Here is a 21,316-nt window from a genome sequence, read left to right on the forward strand (position 1 = left end):
TAGTACATGTAGCAGATGGAGGGTTTTACTTTGCATTCCATACCATGGAAAGCTTTAATTTTGCCTAATAACAGATCCCGGTTACTGTCAACCTCACAATTGATATGGTGCTGTTGTTGCTGCAGAAGAATCTTCACGGAAGCTTCATAGCGGCCGCTGAAATGTAAGCAGCAGAATTTGAGCTTTTAAACAAAAGGAGTCTTGCTGTGGCTCCTTTGCCTCCCCTTTGTTTTCAAATGTATGGAACAAAATCTTGCAGATGAGGTACCTGAAAATGGCTTCAGGGCAATGCTTCTGTATTTGTGCTGTGGTCATGTAGTTTCTTTAATCAGGAAAGCAAGCTACATAATTCAGGATTGCAGCATTCTGCAAAGCGTTTGGTTGGAAAGCAATAAACGAATGCTAGAAAAACAACAGTACCTCCTTGCTTGTATTAAGAACAATCTGGATAAGCTAGATTGTGGGGTGTTATTTAAAGGCTGTAACTTCAGCTCCCCACCCCCACCCCCTTCGTTTCCTGATTATCAGTGGCTCAAAGTCATGTTGGGAATAGAATTGGTTTTGGAGAGTCAGACTCTATCATTCTAAACAGTGCTTTATAGTGTAAAAGTACTAGGTTCTATAGATGTGAGACCGTAACCAACCCTGTGTTTGCGAAGTTAGTGTTGTGCCTTCAACCCCTAACGTGGTTTTGTGCTTTCAAATAATCTGCAGCATTCATCCTTGCATTTTAATTATAATATCAAAAAACAGAAATATGTCATTATTTGCAATTGTATGCATTTGTATAAGCAGAAACTGGACATATTTTCCTTTGGCAGCTATTGGAATGTTCACATGAACTTTCAAAGAAGCATATAATTTCATTTAGGGATTGCAGGAGACTGCAGGGTTTTGTTTTGTGTTTTTAATGGCAGTAATAATAGGCTAAAAAATAGAGATAAGCTCTTCGGTTTATGGGTTCCCAATGGAACAACTCGTATTTGTACTGATGTGTTACGATATGTACATATGTACACACACATACATACACACACACACATATATATATCTGAGATAGAGGCATCCCTAAAAATAAACCTCAATGATGCCATTTTCAGCCTCATGGCTTTCCTTCCAGAACAGAGGTTCACCGAGGAACTAAATGAACAAGGGTGTTTTTTGGGGGGTAAAATTTACTCTTACTTGCATATTTTATGAAAGCAATAATATGTATCTAGTGCAGTCATTTTTAGAGTGGATGGAGTGAAATGCTTTACAGAATCCAGGCACATAAATATTGCTCCCTGGCAAAGGCTATTCTGAACCAAGTGCACATCTTCTCATGTTTGCATCTGTCTAGTGTAGGTTACGTAAGCACTGCAGAAATCTCACATCTGGGAGCTTCAGTGAAGCATGCTCTGTTTGGAAACTTCATATATGATGAGCTGTGTCGCCAGACCAAAAAGGCTTGTATGATCACCTCGGAATAACCAAAACATAGCTTTGCTTACAGAGGAAATACAGATTCACAGTAATTGACCAAAACTACAGATGTGAGATAACAAGGAGGCACTTGTGTGTTAAAGGAGAGTCATGGCCTACAATAAAGTTGCCTATAGCTGCAAGTAAACCAGCTCGTTCGTCAGAATAATTTGTGACTCCATTCTTTTCAAAAATGGAACAAATAAACAATTTAAAGGATCCTTTCTAGAACCTGCATGTTTTCCTTCATTCTGCACTTCAGGTCAAAAACTGCTATCATTTCTTAATTACTTGTGGTCTAAAATGTGACTCCTTTCTCAAATGCTGTCCTGTTTTACGTAAAGGTTATTTTCCCTGAAGCTTCATTCCTTTTCTCCACTATTCCTTTCTAAAGAAAGATGTTCTTTTCTTATACAGCTGCTTTTGATAAAGGCGATGATAGAAGACCTACCAAAAAGCCCGTATTCACTAGTTCTCAGGTAAAACTACAACAAAAACTACCACAAGCTAGTAGTGTGTTAGCCAACTTCATTTCCTTGTAATTTTGACTGAGCTAATATACACCTATGATCATCTCGACACTATATTTATATATTTGGTTTCTTTGGGTGGGGAGAGGGCAGGGCACGTGAACTTTCCCATTGAAGGAAGAGTTTGGTTTAGGAAAAGTCAATCCTCTCAACTCCAAAAGAAGCAGTTTGCATTCTATTTCTCCTTGTATGCATCTCTGAAATGCTTTTTAAAAAATAAAAGCATATTTTTTCCAGGTTGCAACACAAATAGTGTCCTACCTAGTGAATCAAGCTATTCAGTTTATTCATCCCATCAAATAAATACCCAGTGGACCTCCATATTTGGAGATATTTTTGTGAGAGAAACCAACCCTAAATAAGGGGGTGGTGATGCATACAGTCGTACCTTGGTTTTTGAACAGCTTAGTTCATGAACAACTTGGAACTCGAACATCGCAAACCCGGAAGTAAGTGCTCTGGTTTGCGAACTTTGCCTCGGAAGTTGAACATCCGGTGAGGCTTCTGCGGCTTCTGATTGGCTGCAGGATGCTCCTGCAACCAATTGGAAGCTGCACCTTGGTTTCTGAATGTTTTGGAAGTACTGGACTTCATTTACAGGTACATTTATAATTTGCAAAACTAGAATCCTAGAAAAATGCCCGTACCAGGAGCGGGGGAAGGATGGACTTCCATTTCAAGGACTCTTTGAAGATGCATTGCATCTCTGTGTTCTGTACATGGAACATCAGGCCTTCCAGTGTCCTCAGGGGAAGACTTATTTTAGTCTTCAATGGTGTTCCTAGAGTTTTACTTTTGCTTGCCTGAAGGATGTATCCAGTTATTTTTATATATGGAAAAGCAAAAGATAAACTGTACGCTCCAGAAGAATTACGATGTGAAGTGCTTTCTAGTCCCTGGTGACCTCATCCATTGAGAATGAAGCCTGTTCAAATATGTTCGCCTCTGGCCCAAATGCTGAGAAGTGACTTTTATATAAATTACGTCACAATTTTATGCATATCTTAGAAGCCCGGCCCACCATAACCGGTGGAGCTTTCTCCTTAGGAAGCAAGCACGCCAGCTTGCCCCTGCAATTGAGGGGGCCGGCGCAGGGACGTCAGCATGCCATGTGACATCGCGCAATGTGTTGACATGTTATAGGCATGCCGTGTGGTGTGCCGCACGAGTTGTGTGATTAAGGTGAGCGTGTTCTGCAGCGTTTGTGTGCAGCCACTGGAATTTTGAGGGGCCCCAGACCCCTCCTTGAAAATTTGGGGGGCCCTTAAGCAACCTTAGATGTTTAAACTAGCTGTTGTTTCCAAACCTCAGAAATGGAGATAAGAACGTTTTCTTCAAGTGTGGTAGTTAAGACTCATGCTGAACTAAATAGCTAAGTTTTCAGAGTAAGTAACTGTGACTCTCCTACTGTTTTCCTTTCTTTTCTGAATTATCATATTTTTCTCCTCTCAGTTAAACAGATGCACTACTGACAATTCTGCTCTAAAGCATCCTGCTTTGAAAGCATACAGAAAGCAAAACAGTTGGGGTGGTTCCTGCACTAATCAGGATAAAATGAAATCTGATGGATTAGGAGCATCTGGGCACACATCGGCTACCAACAGGAACGGCACTAATAAGGCTTTGAAACATGACGATTTAAAGGGGAAAGACAACAAAAAAGCCGTTTGCAAGATGATGAAAGAGTCCAAAATGGGGGAGAAAACTCCTTCGCCCAAGGCTAGAGCTGTTATAAAGCCCAAAACTGAAAATAATGGAAATGCTAAGGCCGAAAGCTTGCTTACCAAACAGGATTCCGAACGGTCTTTATCCGCTAGCGGACACAAAAATGTGGGAAGTGGCAAAGCCTCAAAAAATCAAGAAGGTAAAACTGCAGGTGCTAGACCCAAAGTACTCCCTGGAAACTCAAGTGTACAGATTAAAGCAAAACCTTTGAAGAAGACCAGTGGAAAGGAATCTCCCTCTCTTATGGGCACAGAAACTCTAAGCAAGTCTACTAACTCCAGCACAGATCTACGGATGTCCATTGAACAGCTCGATGAACTGAAAGAGGAAAAATTAACAGATGAAGGCAAAAAGCACTCAGGTAATAGAGATTCCCTTTGGACCTGCCTCACAGATCGTTCACTGCAAAACGGGGGGGGGGGGGATTGTTTAAAAATCATTTCTAAGTGGGTTGTGATTTTTTTTTAATTTGATTTTTATAATTTAATGTTTTGATTGTAGAAAGGAAATTTAGATTGGTAAAATATGGACAGATACATAGCTAATCCTTTGAAAAATCTTCACAGAATTTTGAACAGCTGTTTGAAGATGAGGGTAAAATATATTTATTCCTTTGAGTATTTTTTTACTTTACATCTAATACATTTCATTTAGCTGCCATTACCTGGGGATGTCAGCTAAATTTGCAATCATAAGCTTAGGTTATTTGAATAGGAAGCATTTGGAGCAACTGTGGATAATCAAGGTTCATCTTGAATTGCACTTGGGCAAAAAAAATGAGGCACAAATACAAGATGGGTGACACCTGGCTTGAGAGCAGTACATGTGAAAAGGATCTAGGAGTCTTGGTTGACCACAAACTTGACATGAGCCAACAGTGTGACGCGGCAGCTAAAAAAGCCAATGCAATTCTGGGCTGCATCAATAGGAGTATTGCATCTAGATCAAGGGAAGTAATAGTGCCACTGTATTCTGCTCTGGTCAGACCTCACCTGGAGTACTGTGTCCAGTTCTGGGCACCACAGTTCAAGAAGGACACTGACAAACTGGAACGTGTCCAGAGGAGGGCAACCAAAATGGTCAAAGGCCTGGAAACGATGACTTATGAAGAACGGCTAAGGGAGCTGGGCATGTTTAGCTTGGAGAAGAGGAGGTTAAGGGGTGATATGATAGCCATGTTCAAGTATATAAAAGGATGTCACATAGAGGAGGGAGAAAGGTTGTTTTCTGCTGCTCCAGAGAAGCGGACACGGAGCAATGGTTCCAAACTACAAGAAAAAAGATTCCACCTAAACATTAGGAAGAACTTCCTGACAGTAAGAGCTGTTTGACAGTGGAATTTGCTGCCAAGGTGTGTGGTGGAGTCTCCTTCTTTGGAGGTCTTTAAGCAGAGGCTTGACAACCATATGTCAGGAGTGCTCTGATGGTGTTTCCTGCTTGGCAGGGGGTTGGACTCGATGGCCCTTGTGGTCTCTTCCAACTCTATGATTCTATGATTCTATGATCTTTTTGGGGAGGAAGTGGTTGAAGCTAAAATATTGTATTTAAACCGTGAGATTTGAACTTTCCAGCAGATGCTCATTACATGGGTCACTTTACTGTCTAATTCTATTTTTATTTTATCATACAGCTTTGAAAACAAAGCCTGCTTCGAAGATGTCTAATGGAGCTCCTGCTAAAAAACATGTTAATGATCTTGAGGCTAATGGTTCCATGAACAGGTCTGTTGGAAGTTGGGCTACTAGTTTTTCCATATTAATAGGATTTTATTTCCCTGTTGAAAATGAGGTTCATCAAGTCAAAACATTCTAAAACTTGTGTGTTTGTTCCAGGTTCTGTATTCTGGTTTATATTTGGAGCAAGAAATTATAATTATTTTTGTTATATTCTCGGGACTTCGCATCATCCAACCATTTCTTTCTGGCACCAGTCCCATGCTTGCCACAAAATTCTGCTTCCCAGATTTCTTAGAGAATTGAAGAGGACTATGGGGAGAGTGCTCTCACATTTGAGGAAGTTGTTTTTTATTTAAAAAAATGTGTTTTTCTTATTGCTTGTTACACTCTCCCTACCTTAACACAGATAAGCTCTCACCCTCTCCTATGAGTCCTCAACATGTGCCAGAGTGGGATTGGGAGCAACAGCCAGAATTTGTGAACCCCAGAATGCTAAAGAGTTTTGTTTCGTTGCTTCTTTATACCTCAACCCTCCCTAAATATCATTTGAGACTCTCCATTTTCCAACTGTAAAATAATAACAGGATTCTGAGCTCTCTCAGTAATGGAGAGACAAGCTATATAGTCAACAAGAGATGGTGTTGCTTGTTAACATCCTATTTTCTCCCTTTTTAATCTGCTATGACTTTTTTTTTCTTAGAGGCATTTTGTGCTTTTTCACATAGAAACGCGTGTAGGGCATGCAGATGCTTCAGTATCATGTTAACCTTCTAGATCTTTAATCTTACAAATAATTCAAGCAGCGTGTTTCTGTTTTCAGTGTAAAGAAATGCACTGGAAAGGGCAACAACGATCCCCTACCGCAGGCAGTTTTGAAGAAAAGGGGAAATGAATCTGGCAACTCTACCATGCAACAGAAGACAAAAAACGTAGCTAACGCTGTGAAAAATCAAGGTAAAGATTTGTCCTGTACGTGTAATGCTGACTTTGTATAAACCATTTCCAAACTGGGAATCTTTATCAGAGATGCAAGTGGTTAGATGACTAAACTGCAAAGCTAGGCACCCTTTCTTGGAGTAAGTTCCATTGAATTATACAGGTGTAACTTTCAAGGAACCATGCATTGTATTGAAGTATAAGTAAAACTCAAATCCATTTGGGGGCATTCATAAAAGTGCTGCTCATCACTAATTTGCAGGGACCATCTAATTAGGTTACAATGCCATTCCTTCTTTTAGTGGTATGTGAGAAATCAATTTATAGTTTTCAAAACTAACCATGCGGCTGGTGTAATTACAGATCTCAAATACAGTGTAATAAATGCAGTCATAATACTGCAAAGACTTTTCCCCCCTTTTAACGTAATTAATGATGGCAGTGTTCTAAGTTTTAGCCTAGTGATTGCTAGCTCTTCCCTGTTCCAAAGTGTGGTTTGGTTAGTAGTGATGATGCTTCCACAAAGGACAACTTTAATCTTCTATTCATTTTTGGTCTATTTGTGTTTGAGCGTCCTTTTGAAGTTCTTTTTCTATGGAAAGTCCTGACACAGTTGACATTCACTGCTCCTTCATATAATACACTCTGCAAATTGGAATGTAGCATAACCTTTAGATTTTTGTCTCGGTAGGTCCACCAGGAGAGACCCCAAATCTACTGAAGCCTGGACTTTCTCCTAAGCAAAATGAAGAAAAAAACATGACCCAATATCTAACTCAATCAGAGAAGCAACCTTCATCAAAGAAAAAGTCTAAATCTCCACAGACAGCTTCAGTTAAAGCCACAGCAAAAATAATAATAACATCCAAAACCCAAAACCATTCAAAGAAGAGTGAAATGCTGAACAATAAAGACCAAAAACAGAAAATAGTTACAGGGCAACCTGCTCCAAAGCTTCCTTCTTCAAGCCAGAAGCATTCCAGAAGTGAATCACCAGTTCAGAAGCATTTACATGCAGAAGGACAAAAAAATTCAACTTCGTTGGGAACTCAGTTACATAGCAGTAACAAATCTAGCCCAGGGAAGAAGAACAACAGCAGAACATCCTTGCTTGAGATAGATAAGAGGCACATACCTGATTCAGAAAAAGTGACCCCTCTTGAAGAGAGAGACATGAAAGGAAATTTGGAACATCATTGTGTTGCGGAGCTGAAAACTGAAAAGATAGCAAAACAGGTTCATAAGAATGAGGATGATAAATCACTTGTAAACAAAACACCTGTACAAGAATTGCAGCATGTCAGAGAAGAGAAGGGTGTGACTTGTGCAAATGTTAGCCAGAATCCTGCAATTTTAGCTTCTAAAGAATTGAAGTGCAAAATACTTCCTGATTCTGTTGCCTACCAGAATCTCTTGGAACATTCAGGAGAGAAGCTTTTAACACAAGTAACATCGGTCGGTTGCAAATCTAATGATACCTCAAAGGATGTTAACTATCTTGAAGATCCATTGCACAGCTTGTCTGAAACAGCCAATGACAGCTCTAACTCTGAACATGAGGGGAGGAAATCTTCTAAGGTCTGTATAATGGGCTCTGAAAGCGCTGATGAATTCTCTGATAAATCTGCCTTGACTGAATCCCAATCGGCTACCGTGGAATCAGATGCTGCTTCAAAATCTTTTGTAGAGCATGTTGCAGAAAAATGCTCATCTAAAGACACGGATACCACGGAGACCCCAGAGAGCCATGAGAACTCAGAGGCCCCCTTTGCAGATCATTGGAATCTGAGTTCCAGTGCACTTGATCCAAAAGAAAGCCCTGAATCGGACACTGGCAGTGCAACGACATCATCCGACGATATAAAGCCAAGATCGGAAGACTATGATGCAGGAGGGTCTCAGGATGACGAAGGGTCAAATGAAAGAGGGATTTCAAAGTGCAGCACTATGATATGCCATGATTTCCTTGGCAGAAGCAGCAGTGATACAAGTACACCCGAAGAACTCAAAATCTATGACACAAGTCTGAGGATAGAAGTGAAAATGAAAAAGGAAAACTCTGATCTCTTCCGTGTTATTTCAACAAGTGATGATGAGATCCCTAGAAAAAGGCCTGAAACGTGGCTGCACCAAAGTGATGAGAAAAAGGGTGGTTCCAGGGGGAATAATGCTAATTTTGCCGCTGCACAGTTTCCTCAAGAAGCTGATCAGGTCTCCTCTTCGGCTGATGAAACGGAAGATGAAAAGTCTGAAACGGAAAACGTCGTAGAAAACCTGCCTCCACCAGAAATCCCTGTTCAGCAGTTCCATGGAATTGTGAATCTCGCATTTGAAGATGCGGCAGAAAACGATACTGAAAGTCAAGAATTCCCTGCCACCAAAAACTTTAAGCGTTCCGTATTGCTTTCAGTGGATGAATGTGAAGAATTGGGATCTGACGATGGTGGAGAGGTCCACACTTCCCTCCAGCGCTCTCTGGATGCTGCAACGCCTTCTGATGTGTTTGATGGCACTTCCCATGAGGATCATGGCAAGACATTTTATTCAAGATACTCCTTGGAGATAGAAGACGGATTCCTGGAGTGTAAGGAGAATGATAAGGAAAGGTTAGAGAAAAGTGAGAATGCTTCTGTAGATCCTTGTGGCAATGAGCAAAAACCCAAGGAGAAGAGTACTCCAGTTATGGAACAGAAGCCTGTCGAGAAAGATCTGATTGTGAGACATAGTCTGTCTCCTGCAGAAGTTAAGGAAAACGCCAAGAGTGACGAGAACAATGAATTTCAATGTAATAAAGTCTCAGACAATGACACAAAATCTCAAGGAAGACCATGTCACCTGGATCTTCATCAAAGAGATAATACTGAGTTACAAAAGAACAATTCTGCAAAACCTGTAGACCCAAGTAGGAGTCATATACTGATTCAGGAAGGCCACGTGAAAGAGATTGATTCAGCATCTACTGAATACGCTAACTCTGCTTTATCCGCAGGTAACGTACAGAAATAAAAGCATTAAGTTCCTCAAGATATTACGTATTAGTGGAATATTAGATTTATAGTTGGGTTTGAGACGCTAACTCTAGCAAATACCTTTAGAAATTTTATCCAAACTGTTATAGAATTAAATGCTTATGTTTCACACAAAATCTTAAGTTGCATACCATATTCTCGACCATAATAGAATATGTATGACGCTGTCCAGTGGGCAGCTGGGAATATTTATCATGGGCAAAGCAGAGAGTGGGATGTTGTTCCCTGCTCTTGAGTTCATTTTTGACCCAATAGAACATAGGCAATATCATCTTTTAATGGAAACCTGGCTATCCATTGGTTCAGCAGCCTATATGATTCACATAAATATATATCTATATCTATATATATCTATATCAAAGTGGGATGTGCAATAAGTGCATTAATCTTCTCAATTAAAAGTGCTCTGCGTATTTGCCTTTTAAGAGCTATATTCATTATTGTTTCTGTTTTGCACAGAGCTAGGGTCTCCTCTTAAGCTGCTGTTGGATTCAGTGGGGCCCTTACCATTGGCTTCAGCAGAAGCTGGCCTATACTCTTAAGATACTTTTTCAGAATTCTTGTAGTTCTAAGTTTTGCCAGTGAAAAAACAATTTCTTTTTAAAAAGAGAAAGGTCAGCTTTCAAAAAACAAAACGGTTAATACATTTAAACTTATGCTTGCTTCACACGGTTAGGTAACTTCTTGTCTAGTTTTGTGTCTTCCTTAAAACAGGGATTGAGCTCCGTACCCCCAAAGTACAACACAGAGAACCTGAATCTTTCAAACTTCTGTGTATTTAAGAGTTATAAACTGATGATTTGTGTTCTGAAGAACCATACGAATGGATGACTTATCAAGCTGTACTTCTTTTTGTTTGCTTGTCCTTGCTTGCAGCTGCCCTTTGCATGTGCAATACTTAAATATTAAGCCTGTGAATAAACCATTTGTTTTCGCCCCTTTGAGGTTGACTTGGCTTAAGTCACTGTTTGGTGATCATGTCCTCCCTTTCGTTTTCCCCTCCCTCGCTCTGCTCCTTCCTATTTTAAGTTATTATTTTAGTGGTTTTAGAAATCCATGTGCATTAAATGTTGGTTTACATGACTTGTCATTTTCTGTATCAGAAATTTTTTCCAATTATGGAGGTTTATTGTCAATTGCCAGTGGTGATTGCTGCTTTATTTATAAGCCGTATACTTCGTTTCATTTACTTTTTTAAATGCATTTTAAAAAATGGCTCAAATATTTGTGGACTTTGTATACAAGTTACATTTTTCCTTACCTCTTTAATCTGGTTGGATTGGTCCTGCTGCATTGAGTGAAGTATGCTGTACAAAAGCCCTGCAAAAGGGGAAAGCCTGTGCAATTTTTACAATGTGTAGTATTGTGAATTATTTCAGGAGACATAGATGATTGTGACAGATTGACACAAACCTGCATGTATGAGCATCGGCCTCCAAAAACCCTTTCTCCAATTTACGAGATGGATGTTGGAGAAGCTTTTGAGCAGAGGATGGAGTCGGAACTGAACATTCTAGATGTGGATTTTGAAGATCAGCCGTTTGCAGAACAGGACTGGACTCTTCTCAGGCAACTGTTATCTGACCAGGAGTCAAACTTGGACATCAAAAACTCTGTTCCTGAAGACCTTAACTTAGCACAATATCTCATCAACCAGACACTTTTTCTGGCACGAGACAGTTCACAACCTCAGGGTAAAGCACAGATTGACACTTTCAGTAGGTGGACTGAACTGATATCTCCACTGGATGATTCTTCAGCAAGCATCACAGTGGCAAGTTTTTCCTCTGAAGATTGTTCTTCCCCTCAAGGGGAATGGACAATTCTTGAACTAGAAACCCATCATTGAAGTGATCACGTGTTTTGAGACAGGACTCCTCCCCTCTTCTTTTCCCTGTACCTCTGCAAGTAAATAGGTGATGCAATATTTCTATACAATAATAAATACTGCATCCGTCAAGAAGAGTCAGTCCTTGATATTGAAATGATCCTTTCTTTAAGTGGTCCATTTATAATTTAAGATTTAAACACAGGTAAAATAAACTTTTGAGATTTAAGGTGGATGTTTTTCTAAAAACTATTTTCAAGCATGTCTTCTTTTCTTTCTCTGCCTAGAATTAGGAAATTAGATGCCCTGTAAGAAAATGCTTTGACTTACTCTCTCCTTTTTTCATTCATCACTTACTCATACATTTCCTAAATGCTCAATGAATTAAAATATGAATGCAGAATAAGTATTGCTATCCTTTTTTCTTCCATTGCTCCCCATACATAGTGACTTGGTGACTTCTTCAAAGATAAGCGATTCACAGTGATTACGTCAAAAGATGTGTGCCAACAGTACTTTCAATTCTAGAAATGTGTGTTTGGATTTGCAGGAAATAATAATAATAATAATGCAACTGTTTCTGAACTTTATTTATAAACAGCAGCATGTTTGGGTTGTTTTCTCCAGGTTGATTTTTTGTACCTTTTTTGTTTTTGAAAATTCAATAAATTTCTAAATTGTTTAAATCTAAGATTGCACAGGAGTTTCTGGAAGGGATACGTAGTATTCTTTTTCTAGGAAGAAATATATGTTTACAGTGTTGTTAAATTGAAGGGGGGGAAACCTCAAGAATTATTTATACAAAATCTAATACAGTTAACAGTTTTTTTCTTTTAAGATGGTATTTAATAGCATGAGAGGTGAAATATAATGAAGTAGTCTGCTCATTTCAAATTTCTATCTTTTGTGTGCCATATAGATCTATATTTGGATTCCTTAGAGTGTATTGGGTAGCACACTTCCCTTATCGAAGGACACTTTTAAAGGATTGGTATTCATATTTTTTGATCCCGAGCCTTTTTTCCAGTTACAGCTTATCATCTCGGGGGGTCGGGGTGGGTCTGGCTAATAGTGCAGGAACAGTGAAACACAATATCATCTATATGTGTTTTTTTTTAATTTCCTTTTCAATATGCATCCTATTTACTCTGTGACGAGAAAATTGGAATCCACTTCATAGGGAGTTCTTACCATCCAAGTTGCGATGTAGGTGGAACACTCAGATACTGATTTTTGTGTTCTATGATGCTCACTTAAATAAACTTAAGGTGGATGGACCTTTTTGCTGTGAAGTAATTGGGCGAGATTTACCTATCAGCGGAAGCCCTGCACAAAGACTTCTGTTTGCCCTGCCCCGCATGCTCTCCTGACCTTTGCTCTGGTGGGATGGAGAACCCATAGTACAGCACATGAGGGAAGGAGAGGGGAGATCTGTCAGGTTATAGTGCTTGTGCAGTTGGAGCATTTGTCATAGCGCAAATAATAATAGTAGTAGTAGTAATAATAATAATAATAATAATAATAATAATAATAATAATAATATTATTATTAATTTTATTATTTGTACCCCGCCCATCTGGCTGGGTTTCCCCAGTCACTCTGGGCAGCTTCCACAAAGACCAAAAATACACTAATATGTCATACATTAAAAACTTCCCTGAACAGGGCTGCCTTCAGATGTCTTCTGAATGTCAGGTAGTTGTTTATCTCTGACATCTGATGGGAGGGCATTCCACAGGGTGGGCGCCACTACCAAGAAGGCCCTCTGCCTGGTTCCCTGTAGCTTTGCTTCTCGCAATGAGGGAACTGCCAGGAGGCCCTCGGAGCTGGACCTCAGCGTCCGGGCAGAACGATGGGGGTGGAGACGCTCCTTCAGGTATACTGGACCGAGGCTCAACTCAAAGTTGAGTTCCACCCATTTTATTTTAGTAACGCATGTGGAAATGCAGCTTTTGAAGGATTCATGATTTCATTCTTCCCTCTCTGTCTATACTTAAAGATAAAGGGACCCCTGACCATTAGGTCCAGTCGTGGCCAACTCTGGGGTTGCGGTGCTCATCTCGCTTTATTGGCCGAGGGAGCCGGCGTACAGTTTCCGGGTCATGTGGCTAGCATGACTAAGCCGCTTCTGGTGAACCAGAGCAGCGCACGGAAACACCGTTTAACTTCCCGCCGGAGCGGTACCTATTTACTTGCACTTTGACGTGCTTTAGAACTGCTAGGTTGGCAGGAGCAGGGACAGAGCAACAGAAGCTCACCCCGTCGCGGGGATTCGAACCGCCGACCTTCTGATCAGCAAGTCCTAGGCTCTGTGGTTTAACCCACAGCGCCACCCGTGTCCCACTGCCTATACTTAATAAATTTAAAAGTAATTAAGATACTTGCATAGTGCCGTTCCACTAAGAAAAATTCCCAGCTTTCAATGAAAATACAGGAAAACATTAAAGACCTAAATATCTCTCTCTCTCTCTCTCACACACACACACACACACACACACACGTATGTCAGAAATTAAAAATGGTAGAAACTGTAAAGCGAAGATAGAAAAGCAGCATAGAGATTAACATGGGCTTTCGTGGAAAGGTCATTCCAAAGGTGCGGTTCAGATTCCTGTGGGCAGTGTTGGTCCTCCTGATCTTTGGCTCCAAGAGCCATTCAAGGCTTCAAAGGTAAGCACTAGCAAGTTGAACTTTGAAACAGACCAACACCCAGTGCAGTTTTTCAAAGACTGGCAACATGTAATCCATTTGGCTGGTCTCTGTTAGTAGCCCAGTCACCATTTTGTACTAGCGGTTTGCAGTAAGTCTTCAATGGCATTGTGAAAACCATTGCAGGTATTGGCAATGCATAACGGCTTTCTGTGTACTTCAATAGTTAGATTTTTATTTCTGACAAACGTTGGGATTCGTTTTGTAGCAAACATTTGGTGTATGTAATGGGGAAAGAAAGTTGAATAAATGTGGCAGGAAAAGAATAAAGCTTATGCTGTGTCAGCTCTTCCTATTTCACTTACCCTTATTTTAAAAAGATTTTATTAAAGATAAATATAATGAGTATAATATAAAATTCCCCAGTAAAAATTGTGACACCCCCCCCGCCGCATCCTCCTTTTTCTACAGCGTGATGAATTTGCAATAAATGTCTTAACAATCTTCAATCAGCTTCCAAAGTCACATTCACACATTCAGTGCTCCAAACGCCCATCAAAGAGAGTCATATCTGATAATAACTTTAGTCTCATACATGTTTTAATAGTCTATTCCTATGTCTAAATGTCTGATGTAGTTTGAGGAAGATTATCTGCCTGTCTGTGATCATTGGTGTAGAAAATAAAGGACCACCATATTGTGAGAAATGTCTCTGGTTTTTGTTTTCCATGGGAAACAATATTATGGGTGACCTTTTCTGCTATTGCTTGCATCATATATTTTTATACCAAAATTCCAGAGTAAATCCTTGTAGCTTTTGCCGTGTTTGTGCCAATCGTGCAGCGACAAGAAAACAGGCAGCGGACCTTTTATAAAGTTGTTTATTGGTGTCCTCAAAAATAGTAAGGAAAGCCGATTGTGGGTTAATAATACTTTTCAATGTTGTTTAAATTTCTTTTGCTAGGGGGGAGATGGCAAATTGGCTCTGGTTATTTGGTTTTCAAGTGGAAAAGTTCCTTTGATCTGGCGTGACGATGGGGAGGAGGAAGAGGATTCAGGCAAGGGGTGTAGCCGGGCTTGAGACACACCAGCTGGGGATGATGTACTTGCAGGGTGACACAGGATGGTGAGAGGACCCAGAACTGAAAGAGCCATAGTCAGAAGGGGCCCTGCCTCCATGAACACAGTGGGCTCTGAGACGTAGGGAGCAGTGGGAGATATGCTCTAGGTCAGGCATAGGCAAATTCGGTCCTCCAGATGTTTTGGGACTACAACTCCCTAGCTAACAGGACCAGTGGTCAGGGATGATGGGAGTTGTAGTCCCAAAACTTCTGGAGGGCCGAGTTTGCCTATGCCTGCTCTAGGCGGCTGAGGCAGACGAGCCTACAACCCAGCTCTGTAGTTGGCCAGGTGGGGCTTGCTATCTCTGGGAGGAGAGTGATTTCTCAGCTGAAGTAGGCTCAGGACAGGTGAGGGTCACCTGCCTCATTAAGCCCAGGTGCTGCGCTCAGCAGGCAAAGCAGCAAAGGGCAGCTGAGCTAAGGGGCTGTGTCTGCTCAGCTGTCCATGTTGATGGATCTTGACTTGGATGCTCCAGGTCCACTATGGGATGGTGCTTCTGGTTGGACTTTGGACATATGGATTGACCCCAGACCGTGTTTCCCGACTGTTGAACTTGGGACTTGAAATACTGCCTTGCCGCCAGGTAGGCCCAGGGATCAGGACAATGTCCATAGCAACGTCTAGCATGAAAGAAGAGCATATGATGGAAGGGTAGGATATCTGACAGAAAAGCTGTGGAGATGTGCTGGGCCAGCCTCAATTTATTCCCCAGGGGGTGGACCCAAGCAACGACCCTTGGCCAGTTGGGCCCACCCCCTGGGGAGTCCCTGGAGCTAGGCCTGCCTGTCACTGGGCCATCCATAGTTGGGCCTGCAGTCCTACCCAGGCTGACAAAAGCCTATGGCCAGGCCACAATGCTGCCTGTTTAAGGTAAGTGGACTTGTCTTATCCTTTGCCTTAGGCTGGAAAATGTCTGAAACTGGCCCCACTAGTCCCTAGAGCAGTGATGGCCAAACTTGGCCCTCCAGCTGTTTTGGGACTACAACTCCCCTCATCCCTAGCTAACAGGACCAGTGGTCAGGAATGATGGGAATTGTAGTCCCAAAAAAGCTGGAGGGCCAAGTTTGGCCATCACTACCCTAAAGTACAATTGAAGAGGCTGAGCTGCAGGGATGGGGCAGAAATTCAATTCAGTTTGCATTTAAAGGTGAATCGACCAAATCTACACTTTCTGAAGCAATACGAGAATCAAAGCACAGCTGTTCTTTTAAATTCACACTTAACTGAATTTTGCAAAGGTTGTTTACAAAAATACATACATTGGGGGTCAGTCTGCAAAAAAACAACACAGCAGTGAAAATAACATACAAACTGTATTACATTGCTTCCAAAAATGTCAAAATTGCATGCAGAAATATCAGACATTCACACTAGGATGTTGGGAAAATTTTAGGAGGATTTTTTTTTTAATTGCAATTGCAGAAATGTGGAGAACTGAATTGAACATTGGGGAGATTAGAAACAGATAACCCAAATAGATAAATCCTTATACCCCTACAGAACAGTAAACAAAGAATTCATTAGTTCAAAAATTCTCTGCCATGAACTTGGTGGTCTCTGGCAAGCCAACACCTCTTAGCCCTTGGTGGTTCAAGACCAGCTACTGGGTCTCAAGAGCAACGCTACTCCCATTCAAATATCTGACAAAGGTTAGGCTTCCCAAGTGTATGTTTGGGTTATAGCTGTATCCCAACTCTGAAAAGGTTGAAGACTATTACTATTATCTCTCTACTGTAAATATGAAGCTTATTCCAAGTATTATGCCCACTTTAGAGAGATTATTGAGAGAATGTGGGAAGCACATCAAGTACTTTGAAGTGCATTAGAAATGCTGGGTATTATAGTTATTGAAGAAACTTGTGCTGAGCTTAGCATGATACAATTAAGCATGTATTTGACCTAAGATTGACATTTAAAAAGTGACACTTCTGAAATGCTCTCTAAGGTGAGAAAATTTCATAAGCACTGAGGCCTGATTCACTCAAGTGGCATTTGTTTTTCTTTGCATTCAGTTACACGACAGGAGGCATGGAATTTTTTTAGTGTGGTCCAGCTCTTTAGTCCTGGGTGAGTTGCTGCGATTGACAGTGTCTACTTGTAAGAAGCTGGTTCGCATGCCTTCCCTCAGTGGCATCGTATACACATGTACACAAATGGAGAATAAAAACTCTGTGTAGATTGTGTCTCTAAAGATATGCTTGATGTGCTGAGTTGGCCAGGTTTTAGGTTTTAGGTGTGGTCTTGATCATGAGGTCTTCTTCCTCTTAAGCAGAGATGGGGAATTGTGGCCCTCCTAGATGTTGTCAAATATTGGTCATGTTTGCTATGCCTGGTGGGAGCTAAAGTCCAACAATATCTGGAGGGCCACAGGGTCCCCATCCCTGCTCTCAAGTAAAACAATCCAAAATCATGGTAGGTGCAGTTATAGTAAATTGGAAGGATTGGCTGTAGTGTCTATTTGTTTCTCTCTAAGCAGATACGCATAATATTATCTGGCTGTAGCCTGTTGGCTCTTCAGCCTGTACATGTGACAAAACAAAGATTTATGTCCTGGACGATTTCAGTTTAAAAGGATATAATTGCGCGTTGGTGTGTGAATATTTCATGACACTACGATAAGTTATCCGCTTGACAGATGACGTAGTGCCTAAGGACAGGCATAATAATAATAATAGGAAGAAGTGCTCAGTTAATTGCATTGGTAATGATTTCAGCAGATTAAGAAATGGAAAGGGGGCTGGTGTACTAGAAGCCCATCCTGAAAAATAAGCTTTCTACCTCTTCCTTGAAGAGGCAAAACTCATAGCAAAGTGTGAGAGGCTGCCATACTGCTTGCAACGCTGTGAGCACAGCTCAATGGGGTGAGACATTTGTTCCCAGAAATCACCCGAAGTTTATTTCTAGCGGTTTCTGACCCCGACACAACACCCCTAAGCAGACTGTACTTAGGGCAGTCTCTGGTATCTCCACATAAAAGCATACTCTCTTCCACCACACTTGAGGGAAGTTGGCTAGTTTAAGGAGTGGGGAAAGAAGGCTGCCTGGTCTACACATTTAGGTCCCTCAGCAATGGGGCAATCTTTGCTGGTTTAAGGTGGAACAGCGGAGGGGCTGCTACGGTTGCCCCCCAGCATCTGCTCCCTGAGGGGTTGCCTCACTCTCTTGAATGTTTGGGCTGACCCCATTACCGAGTGAAGACGGGAGTTTGCCTCGCCATTTTTCTTGCGAAGGCACAAGAACTGAGGAGACACCGAACGTAGATGAATACTAAGCAAGCTAGTAATGCTCCAGTATTATTAAGCACGACTACCTTCCTGTAAGATTTCTAGGCTTCTTTCCAAATATCCCCCTTGCAGGAAAATATTTGAAATGGCAGCTTTCAGATCAGTGAACTAAAATTACAATTCCTATATTGAGAAAAGCTTTTGACCCTTTTGTTGTAGCGCCTTCAGTCTTTTCCCTGGATAGTTTGCCTTTCTGTTCTGAATGGGGAAACCTGATACTGTGTAATTTATTAATGTCCTTGTTGAATTTTTTTTTTTATGCTTTAGATAGAATAGACTTCCACACGAACATAATCACAAGCAGTAACGCAAAGTTTTATTACAACAATCCTCTGTAACATTAACCCTTAACCCTGTCCTGCTTTTTTAAAAAAACAAAAACCCAGTATTATTTAACTGAGCATTTGATTTTAGTAGTAATTCTGCTTTTGCCTTAAGTTAATTTAGTCAGTTATGGTGGATACATCTACATAATTTATCAAATTCATTCAGTTGTAAGTGTAGAGTGGGGTTTTTAAAATTTTATTTAAGGACTGGTACTGGGGAATCTTGTGCAAGTAAAGTAAGGAGGAGAAGGAATGAAATGCGGGAGCGGAGTTGAACAATTGAGTTCTTATTCATTTTTTATTATTATTATTAAATTTGTATACCACCCTTCATCCATATATCACAGGGGAAGAGTGGAGAAGGAGATCCCTTGTTTATCCCAATACCTTGCCCCCCCCCCCAATCCAGAATTTGAGAGTGAGTTAAAAACAGAAACATCATTTCATTGCGCCCATACAAAAGGAGAACGCTGTTTCCTCAGTGGCATGCTTTTTTGAATTTGTCTGTAAATTGAAAGTTGCCAGTTTTAAAAACAAATAAACGGGGTGGGGGTGAGGGAAAGAAAAGCCCTGTAGGGTATATTCTGCAAGTGCCACTGGCAAGTTAACCAGGCTCCCTTGGCTGTGATACCAGAAGAGCTAGGCCTCAAAGCCAGCCTCCATTACTGGCGTTCCATAATGGTGTCTCTTAGAAAAGTTGTGAGGGGGACCTTGACTGAGGGGCCAGAGCTCAGCTTTTGCAGGGCCTGGGCTAAGTAGGAATGAACGTCAATAGATTAGGAAGCTCTAGAAGCCTTCGCTTCCCACACAGTCCTTAGCAAGCCTTAGTGACAAAACTGCCACATCCAAGCTCTCTCTTGTACGCCGCTTTTTATTGAACGTTGTGAGGAATTACTAAGCCATTCTTGACTGGCATGACTCACAATGCCATAATGCTGACTAGAATTTTAACTTCATAAGCGGCGTTAGAAGAGATATGAAAGCTAAGAGCTAAACGGCACCTTAAACTGAGGTTACAGGCACAACAACAGAATGTTTCCTGTTTTTATTTTCATAATAAGAATCATAGGCTTGTCCTGCATCAGGAATTTTCCTGACACGTTTCCAGGTGTAAAAATGGCGGGGGGGGGGGAGGGGGGATTTTGCCGAATCAGCAAAATGTCAGTGAAAACCCGGATGTATGGTAACGCAATGGAAAAAGTAGCAGAAACAGTTCCAAAAGCTTAAAATTACTATTTGGGGTGAGGAGGTTTCCCCAGGAAAAAGTTGACAATTTGGGTTTGTTCCCCAAAAAACCTCAAGGACACCCAGGGTTGCAGGTTCAAGCTGGCACTCCTTGCCCCAAATCAGAACTTGAAGCTGGGGTCTCTTTGGTGTATCCACTTTGCCACACTTTGAAACACATAGTGCCTCTGTAGAACAGAAAAGGGGCAAACCTATGGGGACTTTATGAGTTAACTGCAACAAATTATAATGATCTGCTCTCTGTGGAGTGTCTCACTTAGTACCCTAACCTTTTTCTAATGTTGTAACAGAAAAGGTGCTTACTGTATGGGAAAAGGTGAAAAAACTTGAATGCCCACAGAATTATTAGCTCTGTTAGCAGATCCTCCAAGTGCCCCTATTTTCCAGGGACGTCCCTGATTTAGAGACGCCATCCTGGTTTCTGATTTGAACCCGGAATACTCCCCCTTTTCCTTAGGATGTTCCTATTTTGATTGGAGCCCAATTTGAGAAGAGCGTTTACCATGGCCCGTTTCCATTCTATACCCACGGCCTTCCTGCAGGGGATTTACTCTAAGACCCCTATTACTCAGCGTCTATGTTCATGCACAATGAATGAAGTAGAGGACTTCATACACTTCTTTTTCTACTGCCCTATTTATGAGCCAATAAGATCTAAGCTCCTCCGCTTGATCCCGTCCACCATCACATCTAAGGAAGACTGTTTGAAATCGCTTCTTGTGGACGCAAATCCCCAAGTTTCACGTGGGGTGGCAATCTTTATAGTGCAGGCCTTGAAACTCAGGGCTACTCTGACTGGGTAGTGTGTTCTAGACCTGGACCGGTTTTAATTCTTTCATTACCTTTTTAACCTAATGTGCCAAGCCTATTTTGGGGCCATTATATGCTTTATATTCATCCGCATTCTAGATTCCCGGCGCTGGCAACTAAATCTTTACATTATTGTCTTAGGGTAATTTAAATGTCATAACCCCAGTAATATCGTTTTGAATCTTGTTTGGTTGCTTGTCTATACCATTTTTAGTTTGTTTTATCCTGCTATGGCTGTATGCTAATGCAATAAAGGTTTGATTGATTGATTGATTGATTGGAGAAATGTTGGAGGGTATGGCATTATCCAACCCCCGAGCCGTCTAAAGGCAATCCTGTATAGGGAAGGTTTTTTTTTAATGTTTAATGTTTTAATTATATATGTTGGAAGCCGCCCAGAGTGGCTAGGGGCAACCCAATAAGATGTGTGGGGTATAAGTAGTAAAATTATCATTCTGGAATGGGACGTCCCTATTTTCATTGGAGAAATGTTGGAGGGTATGTGTTAGGCCTGTGTGTCTCCTAAATGTTTATGACAGTCTCACTCATAGATGGTTTGCAAACTCTGCATTCAGATGGTTGGGATCTGTATTGCTGAGCCACCTTGAAGTTATAATGCACCTCAGAGTATCACTAACAGTGCTTGATTGACTCATAGTAATAACCAGAACAAGGACTGCACTTGGGGAAAG

The 21,316-nt window shown here is 41.1% G+C and overlaps 1 protein-coding gene across 5 annotated transcripts in view; it reads left to right on the plus strand.

Annotated features, from left to right (window-relative positions):
* BTBD8 (BTB domain containing 8) overlaps window positions 1-11,874 on the plus strand; it is a 48,901-nt gene extending 37,027 nt beyond the window's left edge. For all 5 annotated transcript variants that reach the window (XM_079981013.1, XM_079981015.1, XM_079981014.1 and 2 more), the window contains 6 exons: window positions 1,882-1,943; window positions 3,447-4,080; window positions 5,350-5,440; window positions 6,216-6,349; window positions 7,023-9,320; window positions 10,740-11,874. In XM_079981013.1, coding sequence (XP_079837139.1) covers window positions 1,882-1,943; window positions 3,447-4,080; window positions 5,350-5,440; window positions 6,216-6,349; window positions 7,023-9,320; window positions 10,740-11,209 — 3,689 coding nt within the window. In that variant the 3' untranslated portion in view covers window positions 11,210-11,874. The remainder of the gene's footprint in view (window positions 1-1,881; window positions 1,944-3,446; window positions 4,081-5,349; window positions 5,441-6,215; window positions 6,350-7,022; window positions 9,321-10,739) is intronic.
* Window positions 11,875-21,316: the final 9,442 nt, after the last annotated feature.

The sequence above is a fragment of the Podarcis cretensis genome (assembly GCF_951804945.1).
Source record: "Podarcis cretensis genome assembly, chromosome: 6".
In the NCBI taxonomy this organism is placed as follows: domain Eukaryota; kingdom Metazoa; phylum Chordata; class Lepidosauria; order Squamata; family Lacertidae; genus Podarcis; species Podarcis cretensis.